The sequence below is a fragment of the Anas platyrhynchos genome, chromosome 14, assembly GCF_047663525.1.
Source record: "Anas platyrhynchos isolate ZD024472 breed Pekin duck chromosome 14, IASCAAS_PekinDuck_T2T, whole genome shotgun sequence".
In the NCBI taxonomy this organism is placed as follows: Eukaryota; Metazoa; Chordata; class Aves; order Anseriformes; family Anatidae; genus Anas; species Anas platyrhynchos.
In genome coordinates, this window is record NC_092600.1 from 4,480,487 (window position 1) to 4,501,353 (window position 20,867).

Here is a 20,867-nt window from a genome sequence, read left to right on the forward strand (position 1 = left end):
TAAGATTATTATTTATAGTATCTTAGAGGTATTTTGTAAGGATCAGCTCACACGCATATTCAACAAGTGACAAAGAGGCAAAGGTCATCATGAATATCAAGATCTGGACCTTAAGCCCTGGAAAAAGGATTTCTGTCTTGGAACATTTCCTAGCTGGAATTGCTAAGAGAACTGATGGAGCAGGGGATAAGGCTGGAAATACTTGAGTGGCTGCCACACAGCTTAGCCATTTGTCAGCCTCCTTCAAAGATTCCCTTCAGAACAGAGAGTTGATTTAGAGCACATACTCAGTCAAGAGCTGGGGAATTCAGACTATCTGGAGACCGACTGACATCTGAAATCAGGCTGGGAGGAAAAGGCTGACCTGGGTTATTTTGGAGAAGAGAGAGATTATAAAAAAAGACCATTACCCCAACAAAACAAACCCAAACGCTTCAGTTGCACGTTTATATGTGAGACACATGGTTCAAAAGCTAAATGAGAAGGATATGAGCAGACATCAACACTCCACCATAGAACAAGGACATAATCTTGTTCTGCAAGTATTTGATCACCTTAAAACTGCTGTTCTTGATTAATCAGAGACCTTATTCTAAGCTCTATGTCAGTTGAGCTCTAAGGAAAATGCCAAGACAGAATACCAAAGTTCCTTCTCATTTCTCTACATTCAACCTCATTGCAGTTACCACATGCACCATGGATGACAAGTAAAACTAGACCTGGAAACAACTAAATCAGGTACAGATCTCTGTAGAATGGGACAATTACTAGAGAGCAACACAGATCTTTACACAAACCACAAGATGTGGGCATCAAATTGGCTTACAATGTAAGACCAGCAACACTTACCAGTTATCAGCTCTTCTTTCTACTGATTTGGTGGTAACAGTCCAGTGAGGCATTTTCTCTTGGAGCATTTAAACATAGACTGCCACTGGGTATGTATTAGGCTGGTGCATGATCAGAAAAAACACTGTCATCTTCTTCTGTTTCAAATAACGTGCCGACAACATAACCAGGTTTCTGCAGATCAGAAATTCAAGCTAAAAAAATTGCCTTTCTTCACTATATATAGATGCAGAGTCCCTCGGCAAGCCTGATTGGGTCTTCCTATGGAAGCACACCTGTGTTCACAAAGGTAAAGAGCATACATTGTCTGAGCAACACGGCCTGTTCTGTGACTTCAACTGCTACCATTACATCTTGAGTGTTCTTGTTCTATCAGAAAATATTTACAGGCTGTAACATTGGCTCACTCACATTTCAAGAAAGCCAGCACACTTAATTAGTGATGCTATCAAACTAGCATCTTAATTCGTAGCTGATCCAGACAGAATTACTCACATAAAGTCATCTCATTTATTTCCTACAAAGAAGGCTGAAATGGAAATCTCTCACAGAAACCTTCCTTATTGTGTTGTATCCAGTGGAAGAGATTTGGTTTTTTGTTTTTTTTTTTTTTTTCCTGCATTTTTATCTTCATTTGAATGCATAACTAAGCTAAAGCATTTTAATAAGCACTGTTCTACAGGTGAAAAAAACTCCACTCAAAAGCCTCTTCAAATACATTTAGAATTAAATAAATTATTTTAAATAAAATAGGGACACCAAATCATCTTCACTGAAGGGTGTATTGTTCCATAATAATTGTCCCAGTGTGGAAACACTTTTGTCAGCCACTTAATGCCAATTTCTCCTCCCCCAGGGTCTACAAAACATAAGAGCTACAAAGGGTCAATTGGTGGTATTTGAATGTCGCATTCGTGCTACACCCACCTTACACGTTCACTGGTACAGAGAATATGATCTGATAACAGATTCTGCAGATTTCCGAATACTACGAAAAAGTAGGTATTACTCTGCCAGTCTGATGCAATTTTACTGGGACAGGGACATAAGAGGCAGGAGAACTGCTGTAAAATTAGGAGACAGTACATATTATAGAGTCTTGAGTTAAGGTTAAAAGTATCAAATGAAGTTGCAGGTGTTTGTGTAGAGTTTACACTTTCTTTGACAGTGCCTGAGCAGAGCAGGAGCAATGGGGAGAGACCGGCACAGTGCCAGGGTACTGCTGAGCCACAAGGGCATTGTCACTGCGCATTATAACTAATGATGAATTCAAGGAAAAAAATTAGAACATTTTAAACAATTTGTCATAATCCCAAGCATGAGGTCATAGCTCCAGTGGGCCAAGTTCACAGATGGACTAATTCCAAAGTCAGTGGAGCTCTTTCTCTACCACCTCAGCAGAGAGGTGTTCACACCATCGGGTCCCAGCCAAACCTGACATTCCCCTGTCCAGATGGAATTCCTTCTGATGGACAGAAAGGGAGATGTTCCCTTTTGTAACATCACTGACAGCTAAGCTGGGAAAGGGAGAGGGCTGAAGGTCTTTCTTCCAGTCTGGCATTATAACCATTTAATTTTTTTTCTCTCTTATTTTGAGCAGAGGCTTGTTCATCATCAGTTCCTGGTAAGTACACTGCAAATTTCTTTGTTAGACAATTCACTGGTTTACTACCTCAAGCTTAGTTTTCCCCACCTCATCCAGTATAAAACAATCATGCTCAAACAGTAACCAGAAGACCACATGCAATGTCAGACTAAGAGTTTTGCTTTTGACAGAAACACCTGAAAGGCCCCAATTTATTCCACAACAATGAAATATCATCCTTTTACATTCAAAGACATGTGCCCTATATGTTAAGGGAAAACATATAAACTATGTGGCTTTTCTGGGGTTTAAACCTGTGCAAGAGAACATGCATTTTAGCAAAAAAAAAAAAAAAAAAAAAAAAAGTATATATATACATATACATACATACATATATATAGTTGCGCCTTGTTCCCTTAAAGTCCCAGGAAGGAAGATCCTTCCTTCTCCTTTGCTCCTTCTGAATCCTTTGACTTCCTATGCTCTTCACATCACTTTTTTTGCATTTCATTGCTGCCAAGCCCCACCACTAAGTAACAGTCCTTCTACAGTGACCAATTCCTACACATTGACATGTAGCTTTTATAGTACAACAGTGTGCCTGAATGTGTCATTTCAGAGGAAGTCTGCACCCTGGTCATTACAGAAGCTTTTCCCGAGGACTCTGGAATATTTAAATGTGTTGCTGAAAATGAATTTGGATCTGTAGCATCCAGTGCACATCTTTCTGTTTCTCCAGGTAAGCATATATGGATTTCTGAGCAGAGCAACTAAGCACAAGAGAATTAATTTGCTGCTGTTCAGTGCCAGTCATAGCCACAGATATGTAACAACCATAATTCAGACCCAAACACTTCTGTAGGCTCAAAGAGAAATGCCCCCAAAATGCTATCAGCTTGGGTGCTCCTCAAAGCTGAATGCAAGTTATTTTGCATTTCTGCTCTTGGCCCTTCCTCTTCATAGGTCAGGATGACAAGGTGCAGATGTAGATCTCTCTGACAGAGGAGTCTCGTCCCTGAGCTTCATCCATTCAGGAACCCTAGCTTAGCCCAACGTACCAGTTGTATTGACACCTTGTTTATTGTAATACACGACTTGTCTGGCTTGTGCTGTCTAAACAGAACGCACTTTGTGTGTAAGCCAAAGCTCACCAGCCCCAGTGAGGAGACAAGTTTGGCTAATGCAGCTGTGCAAGTTTTGGTTTACACAGGGCACAGGCAGGTTGAACTCCCACCCACCCGCCCAGACATACTGGCTTCACTCCCTGTAACTGCAGTGTGCTGTACTGATGAACCATTACTGTTTTCTGCCTGACCTGGGGACAATTCCACTTCCAGGAGCAAAAGACCTGGAAAGCTTTGCAGGTGCTGCCCGCTTGCCAGCTGTGCAAGTCACCATGAAGAAACCCACCTTCACGAGGAACAGTCAAGCTGCAGCCAAGGATCGTGACATGCCCAGCCTGCCGTCCTACAGCACGGACACCCCGGGGCTGGGGAATCGAGCGGAAGCCACAAACTTCAGTCAGATGAATTCAAAGAGCGAAGCTGAAGATTTTCACGGCGTTTATGAGAATTCACCTCAAGCTTCTCCTCTGCGGTAAGACAAAGAGAAAATTCACATCCCTTGGTCAGTTTTATACCACACTTAGGGAATTAACTTTCTAGTTATCTCAGCAATACAGCTGCAAAGCTCCTGTGTCCCATACCCTAACAGCTCAAACACATGGGCATGCAATAACCTGATCTGTTTGCCTGTATGACAATAGGAGCTTGCAACACCAGCCTAGCTACAGAACAGCACAGGCTCCGTTTGGCAAAGTATGTAACAATCTAAAGGCTTGGGTAGGTGGATAATGGTATTTGCAGAAATGCCTATCTGTAAGTAACTTTAAAAGCAAAGCCCCAAATAATTATCCTCTAAAAGGTCTTTGGCTCCACAGCAGAGAAAAGTGAAAGGTCACAGTACCTGGAAATTTCAAGTAACTGCTCTGTTGCCACCAAGTTCCTCTGGAGCCTTGACCAAGTGGCGTCACCTCATGTTTCCATTCACCACTGTAAAATAGCAACAAAGCTTGAGATGCTCTAAGTGTGGAGCAGACTGAACCTATAAAGTGCTCCGTAGGAGACAAGTTCTGAACCAGTAACCCACTGAATAGAAAGAAAACTGTCCTGTGTCATGGCAGGGCCATTTCCTGCTCAGGAGATGAGGATTTTCCTCAAGAAAAAACATTTCTTCTTATATCAAGACTCAAGCCAATTTCTGTCCCAAATACAGCTCTCAAGTAACTATGTACCTACGGCATTATTAGATATGTTGTTTAGCCATTCCAGAGAAACTAAACAAGTTAGAACTCACACCCAAATTTTAGCAGAGTTTTCCAGGTGTTTATTGGCATTAACGTAGACCTCAAATACCAAGAGTGGAGAGCTCCAAACTCAGCACTGCAAAGCAGCTTCTTCAGTTCTGTTTGTGAAGGGGAAGCTACGAGGCAGACGTGTGCCTCCTCTCCCAGCTGAATGCCAGTAATGCATTACAGGGGTACTGTTACATCGTGTGTAAACGTCTGGCTGTGACAGAAACCATTCTCCGTGCTATAGATTATTTCTGGATGTGCTCAGCCACTTTAAACCAGTTGTTTTAACAATTCTGGACACCCTCCTCCAAATTTACTACTGGAGAGACCATGCTGCAATACACATTTCTCTGTGCACAGGAACTTTTTACCACATTACTGAGTAAAAACAGGGTTTGCTTCAACAACCTGCAGACCCCTGTGTTGTTCATTTAGCCCCAAGCTCACCCACAAAACCCAGGCAATGCTATGGTTATGGCTTGCAGCACTGCTGGTGAGCTGTGCTTGGGTTTTCATTTTTAAAGTCCTGGTTGGTTTTTAATGCGATATGTGACATCCTGCATGAAGGGATATAACATCTCACCAAAATCAGCTTTGAAATAGCTTTGAAAAAGTGTGGTTTATATAAAATGTTACACTAGTTAACATTTTTAGTTAACACTAGTCAAAGAGCTGCAGAGTGTTTTCAGTTGGCAGCAATACTGAACCGCATTTTGGAAGGCATTTACATGCCACAAGGTACAAAGAAAAAACTATTAGACTTTCTAGAAGTATCCAGCTCTGAGCACTTAAATATTTTTGAAACACGCAGCCTTATTGTCATGTGCTTTGAAATATTGTGAATGGGACTCAACATTGTTGCTGTTAAATTAAGCTATCATCTCTAATGATTAGCTGTTATTTTTAACTGCCTTGGTAAAAAGATTCAGCCATATAACTCTATCACGTACGTGGTTGAAACTGTTACTGAAGACAAAAAGAAATACTGACGAGTACCACGATGAATGAATGCAGTCCCTGTATTCATACTTCTCCAAACTATTGCTTAGCAACGGTCACTCTACAAAAGCTGGAAAATGCAGTTGGAGAAGACTGCAGCTACTTCTTTCAAGGCTTTTGTAGCTACAGGTTACAGCATCCTTCTCAACAGCCTTAAAAAAGCAGAGCAAAACCAGCCCCTGCTAGACTCTGTACAGATTATCATCTTTATTAAAGCCAATTAACCCAAGCAAAGAAGAGGTTTCATGCATTAAGTATACTGCCAGGTGTTTTAGGTAGTTTTTACAAATGCTTAGTAAATAAACAGAAGATTTGTAGCTTTTTCTAGACCTTCATTACTATATCACTCAAGAAACTAGGAGAACCTGATCAGATGCAGTGCGTCACTGCTCATAGAAAGGAAACTGAAGCAGTACAGAAAAGCTAACCCCTAACAGTGCTGCTCAAGGTACTATTAAGTTACCCCCAACATAAGCTATTAGATTCAGTCCTCTGCCTTTTTTTATCACTTGAGCTTCTAGCTCTTTCAAGTTTTTTTCCTACCTTCTGGATGTCACTTTTTCCTGTTCCTTCTCATTCATACAAGTCTCCCGGTTGCATTCAGCCTCTTGAGTGTACGAAGCTGTCCTCAAATTGATGCCTTGCAGCCAACTTCAGTTCTGAAACGAATGCACTGCACCCTCATTGAAGTCCCCGGGAAGCCAGAGAGCCTGTCTGAGCACAGAGCTTGACCTTTAGCATGCTCACAGCTTCCTACACCACAAGCGATCATGCTACACTTACTGTCTTTTATTTACTTTTTAAAGTACTCAACTCCCTCTGGACAAACTATGTGATTTTTTCTTTTTTTAATAAAAAATAAAAAGCAACAACAAACAAAATAACCTCTCCAACATCCAGGGACATGCTTCCTCCCTTAATCACTTTCATCAGGAGGAATTTAAATAAATTAGCACTCAATTAACACCTGCTGTGTAGATTTAGTTCACAAATACTGAGTTGATGTTTAAATACAAACCCTAAATGTGGATTAACTCTTGAAGACGGCTGTGCTGAAAGACTCACCAGTATGGTGAAGGGAGAAAAGAGAAAAGTTAAAGCCCACACACAGCCTGAGCTGCTGTGTTTACAGGGCTGGAGGTTTTTTAAACAATAGTGTGCATGTTAGGCAACAGTTGCTAAAGTATAATTAAGACACTTAAACACTATAATGATAATTTAAGATGTAATTAAGCACTAAAGCCTTTGATCAAAGGGATACAAATCACCTAATCTACCAGCAGGATCTGTTGTTCTGGTGAAAACAGTCTCGCTGGATATTTAATTCCAAGTTAACACACATAATGCCCACAAATAGCAATACACCATCAAATAACATCTCACCATCAAGTATACTTAATTTGTGTTATTCAGTGAAGGACTGATGCTTCAGGCTCACATCTGATTATTTCACCCCCACGAGTGATGCCACCGTTTTCGACTGTGCAAGGAGCCGTGCCCTGGGTACCGCTGCACACTACGGCCGACGGGTGCTGCTGCAGGGTTACTTCACCTGCATTCACCTCGAGCTTTCGGTATCTGCTGCCTTTAAGCCTTAAAAGCAGCACCAAGTTTTATCAATACCGGGACAATTAGGTGCTGTAGCTAACAGTTATGGGACATGGAGAAAGAAGGAGTTTCACTGAGATGCTTAACAAAGCAGGATTTGGGGTGTCTCAGCGTGTTGCAGCAGCCCTCTGCTGCTGCCTGCTACAGGCAAAAGCTGCTCTTCTGTTCAGCACCTGCAGACTTCTTCAGTTCTTTGCTTTCTCCTGCTTACTCCCAGGATGTCGCAGGGAACAAGGCTGACCCTCAGCAGTTTATCAGTGGGGAGAGCCGGGAGCTCCATGCCCGCTGCTGCTGCCAGCTTGGGCAACCCTGGAAAACCAGAGCCTTCAGAAACAAAGCCTCAGCTGCTGACTGCATGGAGTGGGATCAAACAAATACCTGGGCTTTGGGAACACCCATGGCTGCTCCAAGTTGTGAACCCGACAGCGAAGCCAATCATCCCACAGCAGGCATGCAGGGTTGAGCCCCACGGAGCCATCCCAGCACCAGCCCTGTAGGAGGGCCCTGTCTCACCTCCCCAAGTGAGCGGGGTCTGGGCCTCCCTCCTGGAGGGGCTCAGCTCCTCCGTGAGCCTTGGAAGCCCAGCCTGGCAGTGGGGCATGGACACAAGGACCTGGGGATGCTAGGGCATGGGGCGTGGAGATGCAAGGGCATATGGCACGGGCACAGGACACTGATGCAAGGGCATGGTGCCTCCATGCAGGCAGGTTTTACTGCTGCCCACACTACGTGATTTGCTGACCACAGGCACCTGCCAAAAAATGAGGTTCTGGCCCTTAAATGAAGTGCCCCGAGAGAGCTGAGCTGGTGGAGACTCTTATTCTGACACTGGTGTAGCAGGAGGACAGGCAGGTCCAGCGGTGTCATTTGTTGGCAGCACATTAAAGTCTCTGGTCTTATAATGCTACGCAGAGGGCTACTATGACAGTCTGTGTCAGTGAATGACGGCCCCTTCCCAAAATACTGGTTAAAGCCCAGGTGACAACCTCTAGGCTGTAGGTAAGGTCCTTTTTTTTTCCATCATTTTTTATTTCAAATCTGCTACTGAGCTGGCATGAGAAATTGCAATGCGATGGGTAATACTAAGATAAAAATGTACCTTTAGGGTACCGTGGGTGTAAAGACGGGAAAAATGTTTGTTTGTTTTTTACAGAAAGGAAGTGTTTCTTACTGCTCTTTGTTTTCATCTGGTAAAGTCAAAAGTTTACTGTTTGTTTTCCAATCAAGGTGGAATGATTTGAGGGAAATGCAACTTATCCCTTGCTGCGACGGGCGGATCTGTGCATCATGGGGCAGTGTTCGTTTAGTATCTTATTTTACTGCGGTATTCTAGAAAAGAAAGTGAAGGTGACTTGCTGTACAGAGCCTGTAAATGAAATGAATGAACCTGTACACAGGCAGTGATATCAAAGTGGTACAAAAACAAGATTCGACCTTTTTTTTTGCACTAGTGAATGAGAACGTAGTTTGGATATGCTCCAAAAATTTGAGCTGGCTTCAGATTCCAAGAACACGACAAGGGGAAAACTAGGGAATTTTTACTACAAAACCTGTTTAGTTACTGTTAATTTACAACTAATATTGGCAACTACTTTTAGGAAATGAAAGCTTTAAATCCTCATAAAACAAGAGCAATGTCTTCAGCTGATCTCCCCCCAAGGAATTTCTGACCCCGTGGATCCCTTCTTTGGGCTCTCCAATGAGAGGAATACAATATACTGTGTATATATAGCAGCAAAACAGCTGATCTCAGTGGGGCAAGATTACAATTTTTTCCAGCACATGTAACTGTGTGGATTTACATTCTCATTTTTTATTAGTAGCTTTTCATTTATTTGAGGAGGAGTGGGGGCTGGTGTTTATTTATCCTAGAGCTGAAGTTAGTTGTCAGTCTCAACAAATTTAGTAAGTTTGCTTAAATGAAACATTCCCCTTGTGTAAATTGATGGGATACCAGGCTAAGATATCAATGACTTCCAAAATAAATAGAGGACCTCTGAGCTGCTTGGCGTGCCCTACTTTAATCTGTGGCTATGTCATTCTGGCAATTATTAGCCACAACAGCAAATCTCAGGAAATCTCTTTGAACAGAAAAACACCGTCCTGACATTCCAATCCGAAATCTCAATTTGATATAAGAAGTTCTGAATTCAAGAACTTAGTGATGGGTTGTTGCAACAAGCCAATTGCTATTTCTTTCAGAAATTACTGGGCTCTTGCAGATATGATAGCTATGGTGAGCACTGCAGCTGGGTCTGATGGAGTGCGTGACTTGTTCTTTTAACCTGAAACATTTGCATAGTTTTGAAATAGCTCTAATCAATCCTAAATTGTCTTATTTTAAGCTTAAGCTTTAATTGTCAACTGCCTGAACATAGAATTCTTTAGACTGCTAATGACTGCTCAAAACACGGTATTTTTGCAAGTTAAATTGTGACGTACAATTTACTTTATCTGTATTGTCTTCCTTAAGGGAAAATCCACACCAAGACAGCCTCTATTCTGCAAGGCCAGGGTTCCATTCTATCCAGGAGCCCAGTCAAGAAAGCTTTCGTGGCCTACCAGCTAGTTTTTACCCGCCACCTATCCAAAGCCAGTTATCACCAACAAAAACCCAGGACAGTCGTGAAACTTCTCCTATGAGTGCCCATAATTTCCCATCCGTTTCCTCTATGTGCCAACCAACCATGTTTAACTACGAACGTCCAAAACACTTTATCCAGTCTAAGAATGTGTGTCAAGGGCAACAGCAGCCTCCGGGACCTGCAACCTCTACAGAGCCGAGCAGACAAATCAAACAGTCCTCCATTCTAATACAGCCTCGTAACCCTAGTGGGCAGAAATTCTCCTCCTCGTCATCGCTGAGCTCTTCAATCACGCTCTCCTCGCCTTCCTGTAGTGCCCCTAAGGAATCCACATATCCCGTCACGCCTGCGTCTGCGCAGTCTCCTGCTAGCTCATCATCCGGGCAACGGCTTATATCCATGCCTAACCAACCCCCCGCAGCATTCCTGTGCTCAGTGCTACCCTCGCAGCCTGATTATAACAGCCAAACTCCTCCCGGGGAACCTCAGTAAGTATACACAGGCTGCTAACTTCCCCTCGCTTTCACCTGGCCTGGCCTGGCCTCTCCTGCACACTGACCAACCCGACCCCAACCCGGCCAGCTTGGCCGAAGCCAATGGTCCAGCTCCCATTGACTTCTGATGCGCGAGGCAGGGCTTTGCATGCGTGAAGTGAGGCAGGTTAGGAGGCTAAGTGCTTGCCTTTGGTGTCTCTGTGGGATAGATGGGTGTTAATGAGGAATTGAACTGCTCAGCAGCCACGCCACTGGCTGTTGCACATGTTTGTTGGGCTCGGTTTGAATGGTTTAGTGTGATTTGATGGGAATCACTTGTTTAACGGTATCCAGAACAGAAGATAGGCGGCCATCTCAAATGGACTTCTCTCAACACACATGCCTTGTGAACAGCGAGGAAGGCAGCAGTATGTTTCACATACAAACAGCATTAAAATTCCTAGTAAGTCTCAGCAGAATTTTCAGGCTCTACATCATGATCATGACTTCCCTACAATACAGTTTTCATTAATCATACATACTAGCAGAAAGGCAGCCACTTCAAAATTTTACCCCTTAAGACCAAAGACCAAATTCTTTCCTGAATAAGTATTGTATCATTTTGCCTTTGGGCTGCAATCCAAATACCTCCCAAGGTCAGTGAGATCTCAAAGGGAGCTGGGTCTTGCCTTCTCACCAACTTGTACTCCTGCCAACATTAGCTGGAGGTCCCAGGGAAAGTCAGTGCAGAAAATCCAGCAGAGGGTATTAGGAAGGTGATAGGGGCAGGGGGCTCATGCTGACCTGGGTATAAATACAGGTTTAAGTGCCAGTTTGTATTCAGGAAACCTGAATGTTTCTGGACTGGTCTCTTTCTGGTTTTTGGGTGTTTTCTCAGAGCACAGCACTGTGGGAAGGTAAGACCAAGTGGGCTAGCTGAGACACTGAGAAGTGCTTTTTAGAAGTCCTGCAGGAGTCCTTGTGGGTTAGGTATGCATCTGGAGTAACTGCTGGGATTTGTGTATGTGGGGGGAGGTTGTTTTCATAGCAAAGGTTGTTTTCATAGCAAGACTTGATCATCTCTTGACTACGGATTACAGGAGCAGGTTATGTGGGGATTGTAGCACGGGCACCTAAAGACCCCAGTGGGATAAGCGTAGGTATTGAACATCTGAACAGAAATGCCTTCTGGGGCCCTGAAGAAGAAGATAGTAAATCATTTGTTCACACATAATGAACTTGTTTGTGACCCTGCTGTGGATTTGCAGCACCAAGAGCTTTTTTAGCAATTGAAATTGCACAGGAGTGCAGTTCTCAAGGGAGAACTCTCTCCTGGAGAGACTCTCCAAGCTCAATGGAGCTCTCAAAACACTGCTAGCCCAGCTGCATGCATTCAAACCAGGACAGAGGCCACTGCAAGATTTAGGAATGCTGAATGGTGACCCACAGCAAGCTACTGTGACAGTGCACAGTGCTATGGGATGACACTGAATGACTTGATTTGATAATGATGCTTCCCCTTAAGCTTTTCATCCTCAGTCATGCCACCTAGCCTATCTCCCAAATTCTTTACAAATTCCTTTGAACCACGGTTTCTAGGTAGCAGTTTCACATTTTTGTGTCTATAGTGAACAGCCAAGCGAGCCTACAGGAATAACTTTGTTTTCTCTCCCTGCATGAGTAGTTACTCAAAGCCAATGTATAACAAACAAGCTAGCATCAACTCTATGCAGAAGACATCTGACCAAGAAATTCGAGGAACAAAAGAGGCCCTCATCCAGGACTTGGAAAAGAAACTCCGATGCAAAGACAACCTCCTCCAGAACGGCAACCAGGTAAGGGAAAGCTGCTGATTACGGAACCAGTTTGCTCTGCCCAGGTTTCACCCTGAATTCTAATCCTGGGGTTGATAAGCCACTGAAATTATTAGAAACTCAGAGAAATACCGATACTTAAAAGCTTATTCTAGAGAGTACTACCACATGTGGTACACCTCTTTGATTTCTTTTTATATGAACAATAACCAATCAAAGAAAACATGTGACCTTTTATGATAAAGTCTGTGAGATATAAGAGGGTTTTATACTCAGTGCCTATCTATTCATTCTGTGAAGGGACAAAATACAATCTTCATTATCAAGAAATCCGAACCTTGGAGACAAATATTGCTTACCAGTTGGGAAGCACATTACAACAAGCTGGAGTAAGCAGGTCTTTAATGCAAGTTGCAACCTTCCTGCTGGTTGGAGCCAGACTAGTAAAATCCCAGTGTTTATGGTTCCAATCTTCTTTTCCCTGAAATAGAAATGAGTTTTGCCATTACTGTCAGTGGAAAAAGGCTTGTATCATATACATATATATAGTCGTAAACATTGAAGGAAAAATAATGTCAGGTCAAATGTGAGTTAACGTGTCCCTAACAGGAATGTCCTATCTGCTGTAAGAAAGTTTGCCATTGCAAGCCAGCCTTTCTTCCCATAGGAAGCCAGACTAAAAATAAGGCTTATGCAATCACCCCTGTGTGCCCTCCTCCCCTTGTCCTCCAACAACGTCTGAACCAACTGGCCACACTTCAGCCACACTTAATCTCAGCAGTAATGATCTCTGGGATATTATGCTCTCGCAGGTTTTGCAAAAGGTCTGTCTTGCTCTCTTCTAAGGAAAAGTCCCCCAGGCCTTCTCAAATTCTTATCTACACAGGAGTAATCACGTATATGTCCTGTACATGAGATAAATTTATTCAGTTTGTCCTCACCTCACAAATCCAACTTAAAACTTGTGGGAAGCCAAGAACTTGATAAACTTGTGGGAAGCCAAGTTTCAGGTGTTTTGGTGCTTGTAGGAATAACACATGGGAGTAGGGGACAGTAGCATCTAGCCTCTAGCTCCTGAAGTAAATCCACAGCTGAATGACTTGGGAAGTTTTCCCAGTGCTAACAGAAAGGTACCCTGGGACTTACTCTGGCTTCCGAGATAATGCCATCAGTTACCCATAAATAATCCCAGCGCAGAAAAAAAAGAGGCGTGGAAGGCCACAGATGGCATTAGAGAGGCTTTGATGAACAGGCAGTTTAATCTTTTATGCATTTCAGTGCTGTATATATTGAGGCTGACTTCAGTAGGCATCACGGACTGCAAACCCACTAGAACAGAAGTAGTGTTTCTGTTCAGCCACTGCTTTCACTGACGACACCCTGACTTTGTGGCATATTAATGCACTTTTACGAGATGAACTGAAATAGTAAATGGACTTACAACAAGAATTCCTCTCTGCTCTGCTTTTAGCGATTAACTTATGAAGAAAGAATGGCTCGCAGGCTGCTAGGACCAGAAAACGCTGCATCTGTGTTTGAAGCACAAAGTGAAGATATGCAGAACGCACAGGTAAACGGGGCCTCTCTCTAGAGCAGTAATTCCCTGGTGGTGGTGCTGTGAACTGCTTACACTTAACAAGGATGGATGGGGAGATGGTGTTTTCCTGGTACCAGTGCAGGAGAGGGCAGGGAAGAGGTTTTGCTAGCAGATCTCTGTACGGTTGGGATTTGGGTTTGGGGGAGATGGTGGTGGAGGGGGGGCGGTTTAAGCACCGAATGCTGGCAGTACTTCCACCATCCCCTTGCTGGGCCTGATCTGTAGGAATGACCTCTCTAGGGAGGAATTGCAACAGCTGCTACCCAGCCTCAGCACTCTGCCTGTGACAGGCAGGGAGAAGCACAGCGAGGGATCCAGGTACCCACTCTAATAGGCTGAGTTCTGCCTTGGCCAGGACAGCAAGACTTACACCTGTCACTGTTTGGAGTCAGTGACATTGACTGCAGGAGGTCAGGGCTGTGGGGTGGGATTGGTTGGGTTTTATCCCTTCCAGAAGCTTGCAATCGTTAACAGAAGACAAAGCAGTTATTTTAGCAGCCCACATGCTGATAGACAAGAATCTATTACTACTGGCATGTTCAAAAACATTTTAGTCGGGGACTTGCATCATTCATTGGTTATTCAGAACAGGCCAGTTAAAAGCTCTCTCTGGCACTTCTTTGATCAAAGTTGCTGGAAATATCTGTGATGTGGCACTGGACACCTGTGCTGCCAAAGAAAACATCCCTCCTGCTGCATGCATGCAGAGAGCCAGCAGGCTGGCATTCATCTTTCCAAATGCAGTTAGCAAAACTCTTCAATGCAAGAGACACTTAAGATCACAGCAAGGGTGGAATACACAGTTTGAGCTATTTCTCCCCAGCAATCACCTGACAAAAGCAGACAAGAAAGGAACATGATGGATGCCAGAGAGGAAGAGAGACCTCATTTTATTTTGCATAAAAATGCTCCATATGAAATGGAAGGAGAAATTGGCTTATGTTTAGATATATTTTTTTTTTAAATTCATTATTGTATTCACTGATTCATTCAGGGAATGAAGCTGAAACTTTATTTAAAGCTAAATCTTTACTTACGTGATGCTTGCCCTGAACTGAAAGTTGATTCTGTGTTTGAAGTTTAAACCCAGGCTTAAGTGTTCCACAGGAATGGGCTACGGAGTGCAGAACCGAGCACTGTAATGGCAAACACCCCAAAAATGTCCGTGTAGCATTTCCTCTGCCTGATTCCCTTGCTAAAACGAGTCACTGGTGATAAACTCTGCTTATATTTTTCAAATATCCAATCTTCTATCAGGAATCAGTCCTGGGTACTTTAGCAGATTTACTCATGTGATTGTGGAGCTGTCAGTAAGCTTACTTGGTGCTGTGATGTAGAAAGAAAAATATTTTCCAGCTCCGCATGTGTTCACTGCTAGTGGTACCATATTTAAGTGGGCACAATACTATGTTCTTGCCAGTGATTCCACTTCTATTCCTGCTATTGGGAAGGACATTCTGTACTTAGCTCTCATTTTAGATACTGCCAGCAGCACTGCTCCCCTCTAACAAAGGTTATTGGCTTGCCAAAGGCCCAGTGTGCCAAATGAAGCTGCTGCACCTATCACCTGTGCAGAGTGACAAGAAGCTGGTCTATTAATAGGACTTGTTGCTAGCACGGCAAAAAGTCTAGGGTGAAAAGAGAGCATGTTAGCATATGATGCAAGTTTCTTTACATCTTAACCCAGCAACTTCTAAGTATTCAGTGTGCTTTAAGGAGCAGTTTATTAACTCAAAATGGCTTCTCATTTGGTTTATAGGTTAAACTTCCTCTGTAAATTAATTCACCTTTTGTCTTCCTCTTTCCAAGCACCAGAACGCAGAGAACATCAGGCTGCAGGTTCCTACAACACATGTAAGGTAATACATAAACCTGTGCTGTGCTACTCTTCGAGACCTTATTTCAAGTATTTCTAGACAATGCTAGCATTCCTTTACTTTTCATTTTTCCAGAAGTAGTAATTACTAAACTCATTTACTTCCTTTCAACTAAAATGCTACCATTTGTGGATGGCTGCTGAAGCCTGTGGTGTTAATACAGTCAATTCTAAGCATAACACTAAATTTTGAAAGACTTGTATCTAGGGCAAAAATGTGTCATAGTCTAGAAAATATATTTCTAGTCAAAGCAAGGCCCAACAATGTAAATGATAAAACACAGCCCACGTTGTTTGGATATTAAGCCAAAGATGAGTTTTCCTATGTTATGCTTCTGTGTTAAACTGAATAACTTCAGCAAGATAAGTGGTTCATCAATACTCATGCCTTACAGCTAAAAAACGACCAGAATTGTACTGCTGGGTTCCCAGGCCTCCTGAGTGACTCAGCACTGCAGTGAGATCTGTGCTATAGTAACTTTCACACAACCGTTACCGTCCTCGTTTTAGGAGCAGACCATCCTCAAGAGGAGACGAACGTGGACATGACGCAATTCAGGAAAAGTTTTTTCAGCCACGTTTCACACAAGTGCCAGAGGATGTCATTATTGAGGAGGGGCGATTCTGCAGGCTCGACTTCAAAGTAATACCAGCTTTTCACTTTCAGTCCCCGTAGCTGTGTGGTGTGTGTGGCATGAACAGATCTGAGCTGCAGTGCATTTGTGGCTTGATGAGCCAGAGCACTACCAGCAGGTTGCACAGGGTCTCTCCAGGCAGTGTAAAGCTGGTAACAAGATGGGTAAATGTGTCAATGTTTTCCCTTGGAAAATGTAAGTGGGATTAGTTGCATAAGAGTATGGCTAGAGCTAAATGGTGGTAAATAAGGACCACCACAGAAGTAGTCCATAGATCACTAGAGCTCAGTGCAAAGACTGAATATTAAGACCTTGTTTCAAGAAATCTTTTAGAGAAGTGACCTTGTGCTCTCCACTGGGACACCCACTGGCTTCAGTGGAATGGAAACCCGCCCAGCACAGCCTATGTAGGAGAGGGCTGCCTGCTTTTAATGAGTCTTCTATACAGCTGTAAGTGTGCCCTGGCTGGAGCAGGTATCTGGCAAGGAAATGTACTAATTACAAACAAATAGAACAGCGGAGTGGCCTGAGACTGCACAGTAACTGTGCCAACCCTAGGGTAAGAAAGTACCTGGCACTTGCACATATGCAGCTTTATTGCAAATATTGTTTTCTGATTGTGGCATGACTTGTTTTTTTTCCAATAGCATCCAAGAAGATTTCCAATCCCTTGCCTTAAATAGCCAGGCAATACCTTAACGTAACCTTTAACCATTTTGCTGCGATGTGACAGACGCGGATGTTTCTGTCTGTGATGGACAACCTAGAGCATGTATGCAAGACACAGTTTGTTTACATACTTTATCAAAATTGTACAAATTTCGGCACTGCTACAGTGCTAGCTGTGAGATTAGATAGGGGAGTTCGCTCCCTCCATGAACCCACAATGAACACCTTTGACTTAATCAAACCTATTTTATGGGATGGGAACAACAGGGGTTTGCAGGAACAGCATCCACTGTCTTGCAGCTAAAGCTCATCTCTGCACAGCACTTCACGAGCCTTCCTCTCTGCGCAGCACCACATTAATATTCAAAAATCAACTTTTTGCAGTATGACCATGACTTGATCACCTATATACCTCAATCTCTAAACAGCATTGAAGAGTTCGTATCATCTTAAAGCTTTTTAACTCTTTGCTGCTTTTCTTCCCTTCACAGGTTAGTGGGCTGCCAACCCCAGATGTGATGTGGTATCAGAATGGAAGGATGGTACATCAAGACCAGTTTCATAAAATGATCGTGTCAGAAAAGGGATTCCACTCATTTATTTTTGAAGCGGTCAAATCATCTGATGCAGGAACATACGAATGTGTGGCTGTCAACCGTGCAGGAGAAGCATCTTTTGCAGTAAAAGTGGAAGTAATTGGTAAGACAGAGAGAACTGATGATTATCAGACATGGAAAACCGCAGTCATCTAGCACCGCCTTCTGTGTGTTTGGGATATTAAAGCAATTACAAACTAGAGGCAGATCTCCAGATCTTCAGGCTCAAAGTATAACAAACCCTTTACCTTTTCCAAGACTCTTTTAATATATACATTTGGGGTGAAATATTTCTTCAAAGCTCTTGTAGTGAGGGATTTAAACTTAGTGTGATATCCAGAATTTGGGAGTTGCTCATTTCCTAGAACTGACAGCGACTCTCTTAAAATGGATTGTCTACTACACCCCTATGCACATAGGAATGAATTACCCGTAGGCTAAGAAGTTGCTGTAGGGAATGTGTCCTCCTAAATTTAGCATTCTGAAATCTTAAAAAAAAAAAAAAAAAAAAAAAAAGCCTGATAATAATGTTCAATACTTACAGTAACTCCTCCTCTTTCCTCTTTAATTTAGCAAAAGAACATCACACACCTCCAACTTTCATCTTCAAGCCACAGAGCAAAAAGGTTTTTGAAGGAGATACAGCCAGACTCGAATGCCAGATCTCTGCCATCCCAACACCTCGGATTTACTGGAAAAGAAACAATGAAATGGTACAATATAATACAGACCGAATAAGGTATCCTACTAATGAGTTGGCTATTAGTGTGTTAGGAAAACAATAACCAGTGTTTAAGTCAAATTTGAATTAGCTGCTTAATAAAAACAGCAGCTGGGGAGCTAGATATGCCCCTCGTTTATGAGGCATGATGAACCAGCCCATGTGCTGGACAGGCATGATGCTCAGAGCATTGTTTTGAGGACAGAAAATGCTGTGACCAGATGCCACTGGATTCCAACAGCAGTTACACAGCTCAGTGAGAAGCATGGCTATGGCACCAAGAAATGCAGCGTTCATCACGCTCTGAGGTTATGGGGACTGCAGAAGGGTTGTGGTGCCACCAGAATGCTACCAAGATGTGAATTATTGGCGGCTTGTAATAAAAATGCGGTGTTTACATTTAAATAGTTAGCAGTGCCCTGCAAGAATTGTTGAGAGCTGTCACAGCTCCTCACATGTAACCAGACAATGTTTTCTCACCTTCCCCCTCCAAGCACTTACATGTGAATATCCACATTTTTTTCAGCTTGTTACATGACAACACTGGAAGGATTTGCCTCCTGATTCATAATGCAAACAAAAAAGATGCTGGTTGGTACACAGTGTCTGCTGTCAATGGAGCAGGAGTGGCTACATGCCATGCCAGACTGGAGGTTGCAAGTAAGTACCACTTTGCGGTGCTGTAACCACAACTTGGACAGCCACTTGCACCTGTATTCCAAATGGACCCTGATGGTTAACCTACCAAAGCTTGGGCTGTTGGGAGGACTTCTTTCCCAGGATAATGAGCTAAAGAAAAAGTAACTAGCCCAAGAAAATCACACATCTGTGCAATACTATGTGATGAGTCTCTTACAAATGGTTTGCATCTGCTGCCTGTCCTGCTAAAGTCTACACTTTGACAGATACCAAGGAGGGTGAATGTTGTCCTTCCCATAAATTTCCAGCTTGTCTGTTAAATTCTTCCTAAGGGTTGGATGTTCTATGTTGCAGATAAAAACAAACAAACAAAAAAAACAATTGGGTTGCTATACCCTGGGTCTTTCCACAGTCTGGGAAGACACTGAAAGAGGCTTTTTTCTCTCTTCCAGCACATGCAAACAAGCCGGTTCCAGCCCCAAAGCAGTTACGGGTTCGACCAACTTTTAGCAAGTATTTGGCACTTAATGGCAGAGGACTGGACGTGAAACAAGCTTTCTCACCAGAAGGAGAGTTTCAGCGTTTGGCTGAGCAGTCTGGACTGTATGAAAGTGACGAACTTTAACTGGAAATGAAGAGGAAAACTCACACCTCTAAGAGACAGTTACTACATAGATGTAGTTAACCGATGGTTGCTCTGATTAGCAAAATACCTATCTACATACTTTGACTCTTGCACATTCTGTTGTTCCCCTTTTACCTGTTAGATTTTATTTATATGTGTTGGTGAATATAGCCATTTACTGAGTATTGTATTTTAACTATACAGCCTAAGAAAGCAGGGCAATTAGATTTTACAGGTGTAGGTGGTTTTAGCTCCACCTGTGCTTGGTTACTTGCTAAAGTAGATTGGTTTGTACTGCTTCTCTAATATCACTCTTGATAATAGCAGAACTCTGTAACGTCTGAATACTAAAACCAAATGGCCTAGAGTGTTTTTATGAGGACTGCATAGAGGCAAATAAAACTTTAAATATCCACCATGGGCTATGACTCTTCCTTGATCTGTTAAAATGCAGCTACAGCTGCCTGGCACCACATCCAGTCCAGCAAAGCCCAGTTCTTACCCTCCTGGCTCTGTGGGGGTTCCTCCTGTTCCTCTTGCCTCCCCATTCCCCAATTCCTTGTCTTCTGCCTCCTCAGAACTACTGCAGCTCTCAGCCCTGAACCATGGCAGTGAGGCATCACCAAGAGTTTTCCTTCTTGCATGCTTGATGCAGAAGCTGCACTATAAAACACAGCACTGAGGCAGCCACAACTTCCCTCCTTCTAATAAAGGAGCGACTGGGCCTTATCTCCACTGACTCTCAACAAGACAGTGATTTGACTAACTCAATTTCTATGCTGTTATTCACAGCCATCTTGCTCAAAAAAACCCAAAACCATCCAAAATCCTCATTTTTGCCAAATTCCAGCAACCTAACCTGAAGCTTTTTCAGCCCTGATCTCTAAAGACAGATGGGTGAAGACAAATCCAGCCTGAACCTGACCTGTTGGGGTGCACAGTACCCCTGCAGCTAGCCAGCTCCCCTCAGAGCACTGTAAGGCCAAAATGAGGTCTCGGCTTCTCACCCCACCGCTGTGCTGCTCCATAACCCCACACCCCTCAGCTGCCCGGCTCCCACCACCACCCTGCTCCTCCAGCTGGGCTGCCAAAGCAGCAGTAGCTGCTGTAACAACACTTTTTGTGGCTCTGACCTCAGCCAACACCGATTTACACCCGTGTGGGCTTCTCCCGGAGGCAAAAACACCTCAGCGCTGAGGTCAGGGCGCGGTGCCACAGCCCGACACCACCACCCCCAGCCCGC

General features: G+C 43.3%; 1 protein-coding gene and 1 long non-coding RNA gene across 30 annotated transcripts in view; one reads left to right on the forward strand and one right to left on the reverse strand.

The window, feature by feature from the left end:
- Positions 1 to 18,315, reverse strand: part of LOC101794131 (uncharacterized) — a 61,099-nt gene extending 42,784 nt beyond the window's left edge. For 9 of the 24 annotated variants that reach the window (XR_011803442.1, XR_011803439.1, XR_003500505.3 and 6 more), the window contains exons 1-3: positions 6,330 to 7,051; positions 4,400 to 4,485; positions 3,845 to 4,025 (exon numbers count right to left, since the gene is read on the reverse strand). This is a non-coding gene — a long non-coding RNA (uncharacterized lncRNA). Of the gene's footprint in view, positions 1 to 849; positions 1,024 to 3,844; positions 4,026 to 4,399; positions 4,486 to 4,789; positions 5,018 to 6,329; positions 7,052 to 12,625; positions 12,748 to 18,181 lie in introns of those variants that run through there. The other 15 variants (XR_011803437.1, XR_011803435.1, XR_011803441.1 and 12 more) reach the window with 13 other exon arrangements.
- MYOT (myotilin) overlaps positions 1 to 20,039 on the forward strand; it is a 29,279-nt gene extending 9,240 nt beyond the window's left edge. For 3 of the 6 annotated variants that reach the window (XM_072023571.1, XM_072023570.1, XM_027468479.3), the window contains 14 exons: positions 1,076 to 1,138; positions 1,706 to 1,847; positions 2,450 to 2,473; positions 3,054 to 3,173; positions 3,772 to 4,030; positions 9,868 to 10,467; positions 12,137 to 12,287; positions 13,738 to 13,836; positions 15,673 to 15,722; positions 16,250 to 16,382; positions 17,535 to 17,742; positions 18,213 to 18,378; positions 18,887 to 19,020; positions 19,452 to 20,039. In XM_072023571.1, the coding sequence (XP_071879672.1) occupies positions 1,076 to 1,138; positions 1,706 to 1,847; positions 2,450 to 2,473; positions 3,054 to 3,173; positions 3,772 to 4,030; positions 9,868 to 10,467; positions 12,137 to 12,287; positions 13,738 to 13,836; positions 15,673 to 15,722; positions 16,250 to 16,382; positions 17,535 to 17,742; positions 18,213 to 18,378; positions 18,887 to 19,020; positions 19,452 to 19,624 (2,322 nt within the window). In that variant the 3' untranslated portion in view covers positions 19,625 to 20,039. Of the gene's footprint in view, positions 1 to 1,075; positions 1,139 to 1,705; positions 1,848 to 2,449; positions 2,474 to 3,053; positions 3,174 to 3,771; positions 4,031 to 7,045; positions 8,394 to 9,867; positions 10,468 to 10,499; positions 11,370 to 12,136; positions 12,288 to 13,737; positions 13,837 to 15,672; positions 15,723 to 16,249; positions 16,383 to 17,534; positions 17,743 to 18,212; positions 18,379 to 18,886; positions 19,021 to 19,451 lie in introns of those variants that run through there. The other 3 variants (XM_013107871.5, XM_005028645.6, XM_005028646.6) reach the window with 3 other exon arrangements.
- The last annotated feature ends 828 nt before the right edge of the window (positions 20,040 to 20,867 follow it).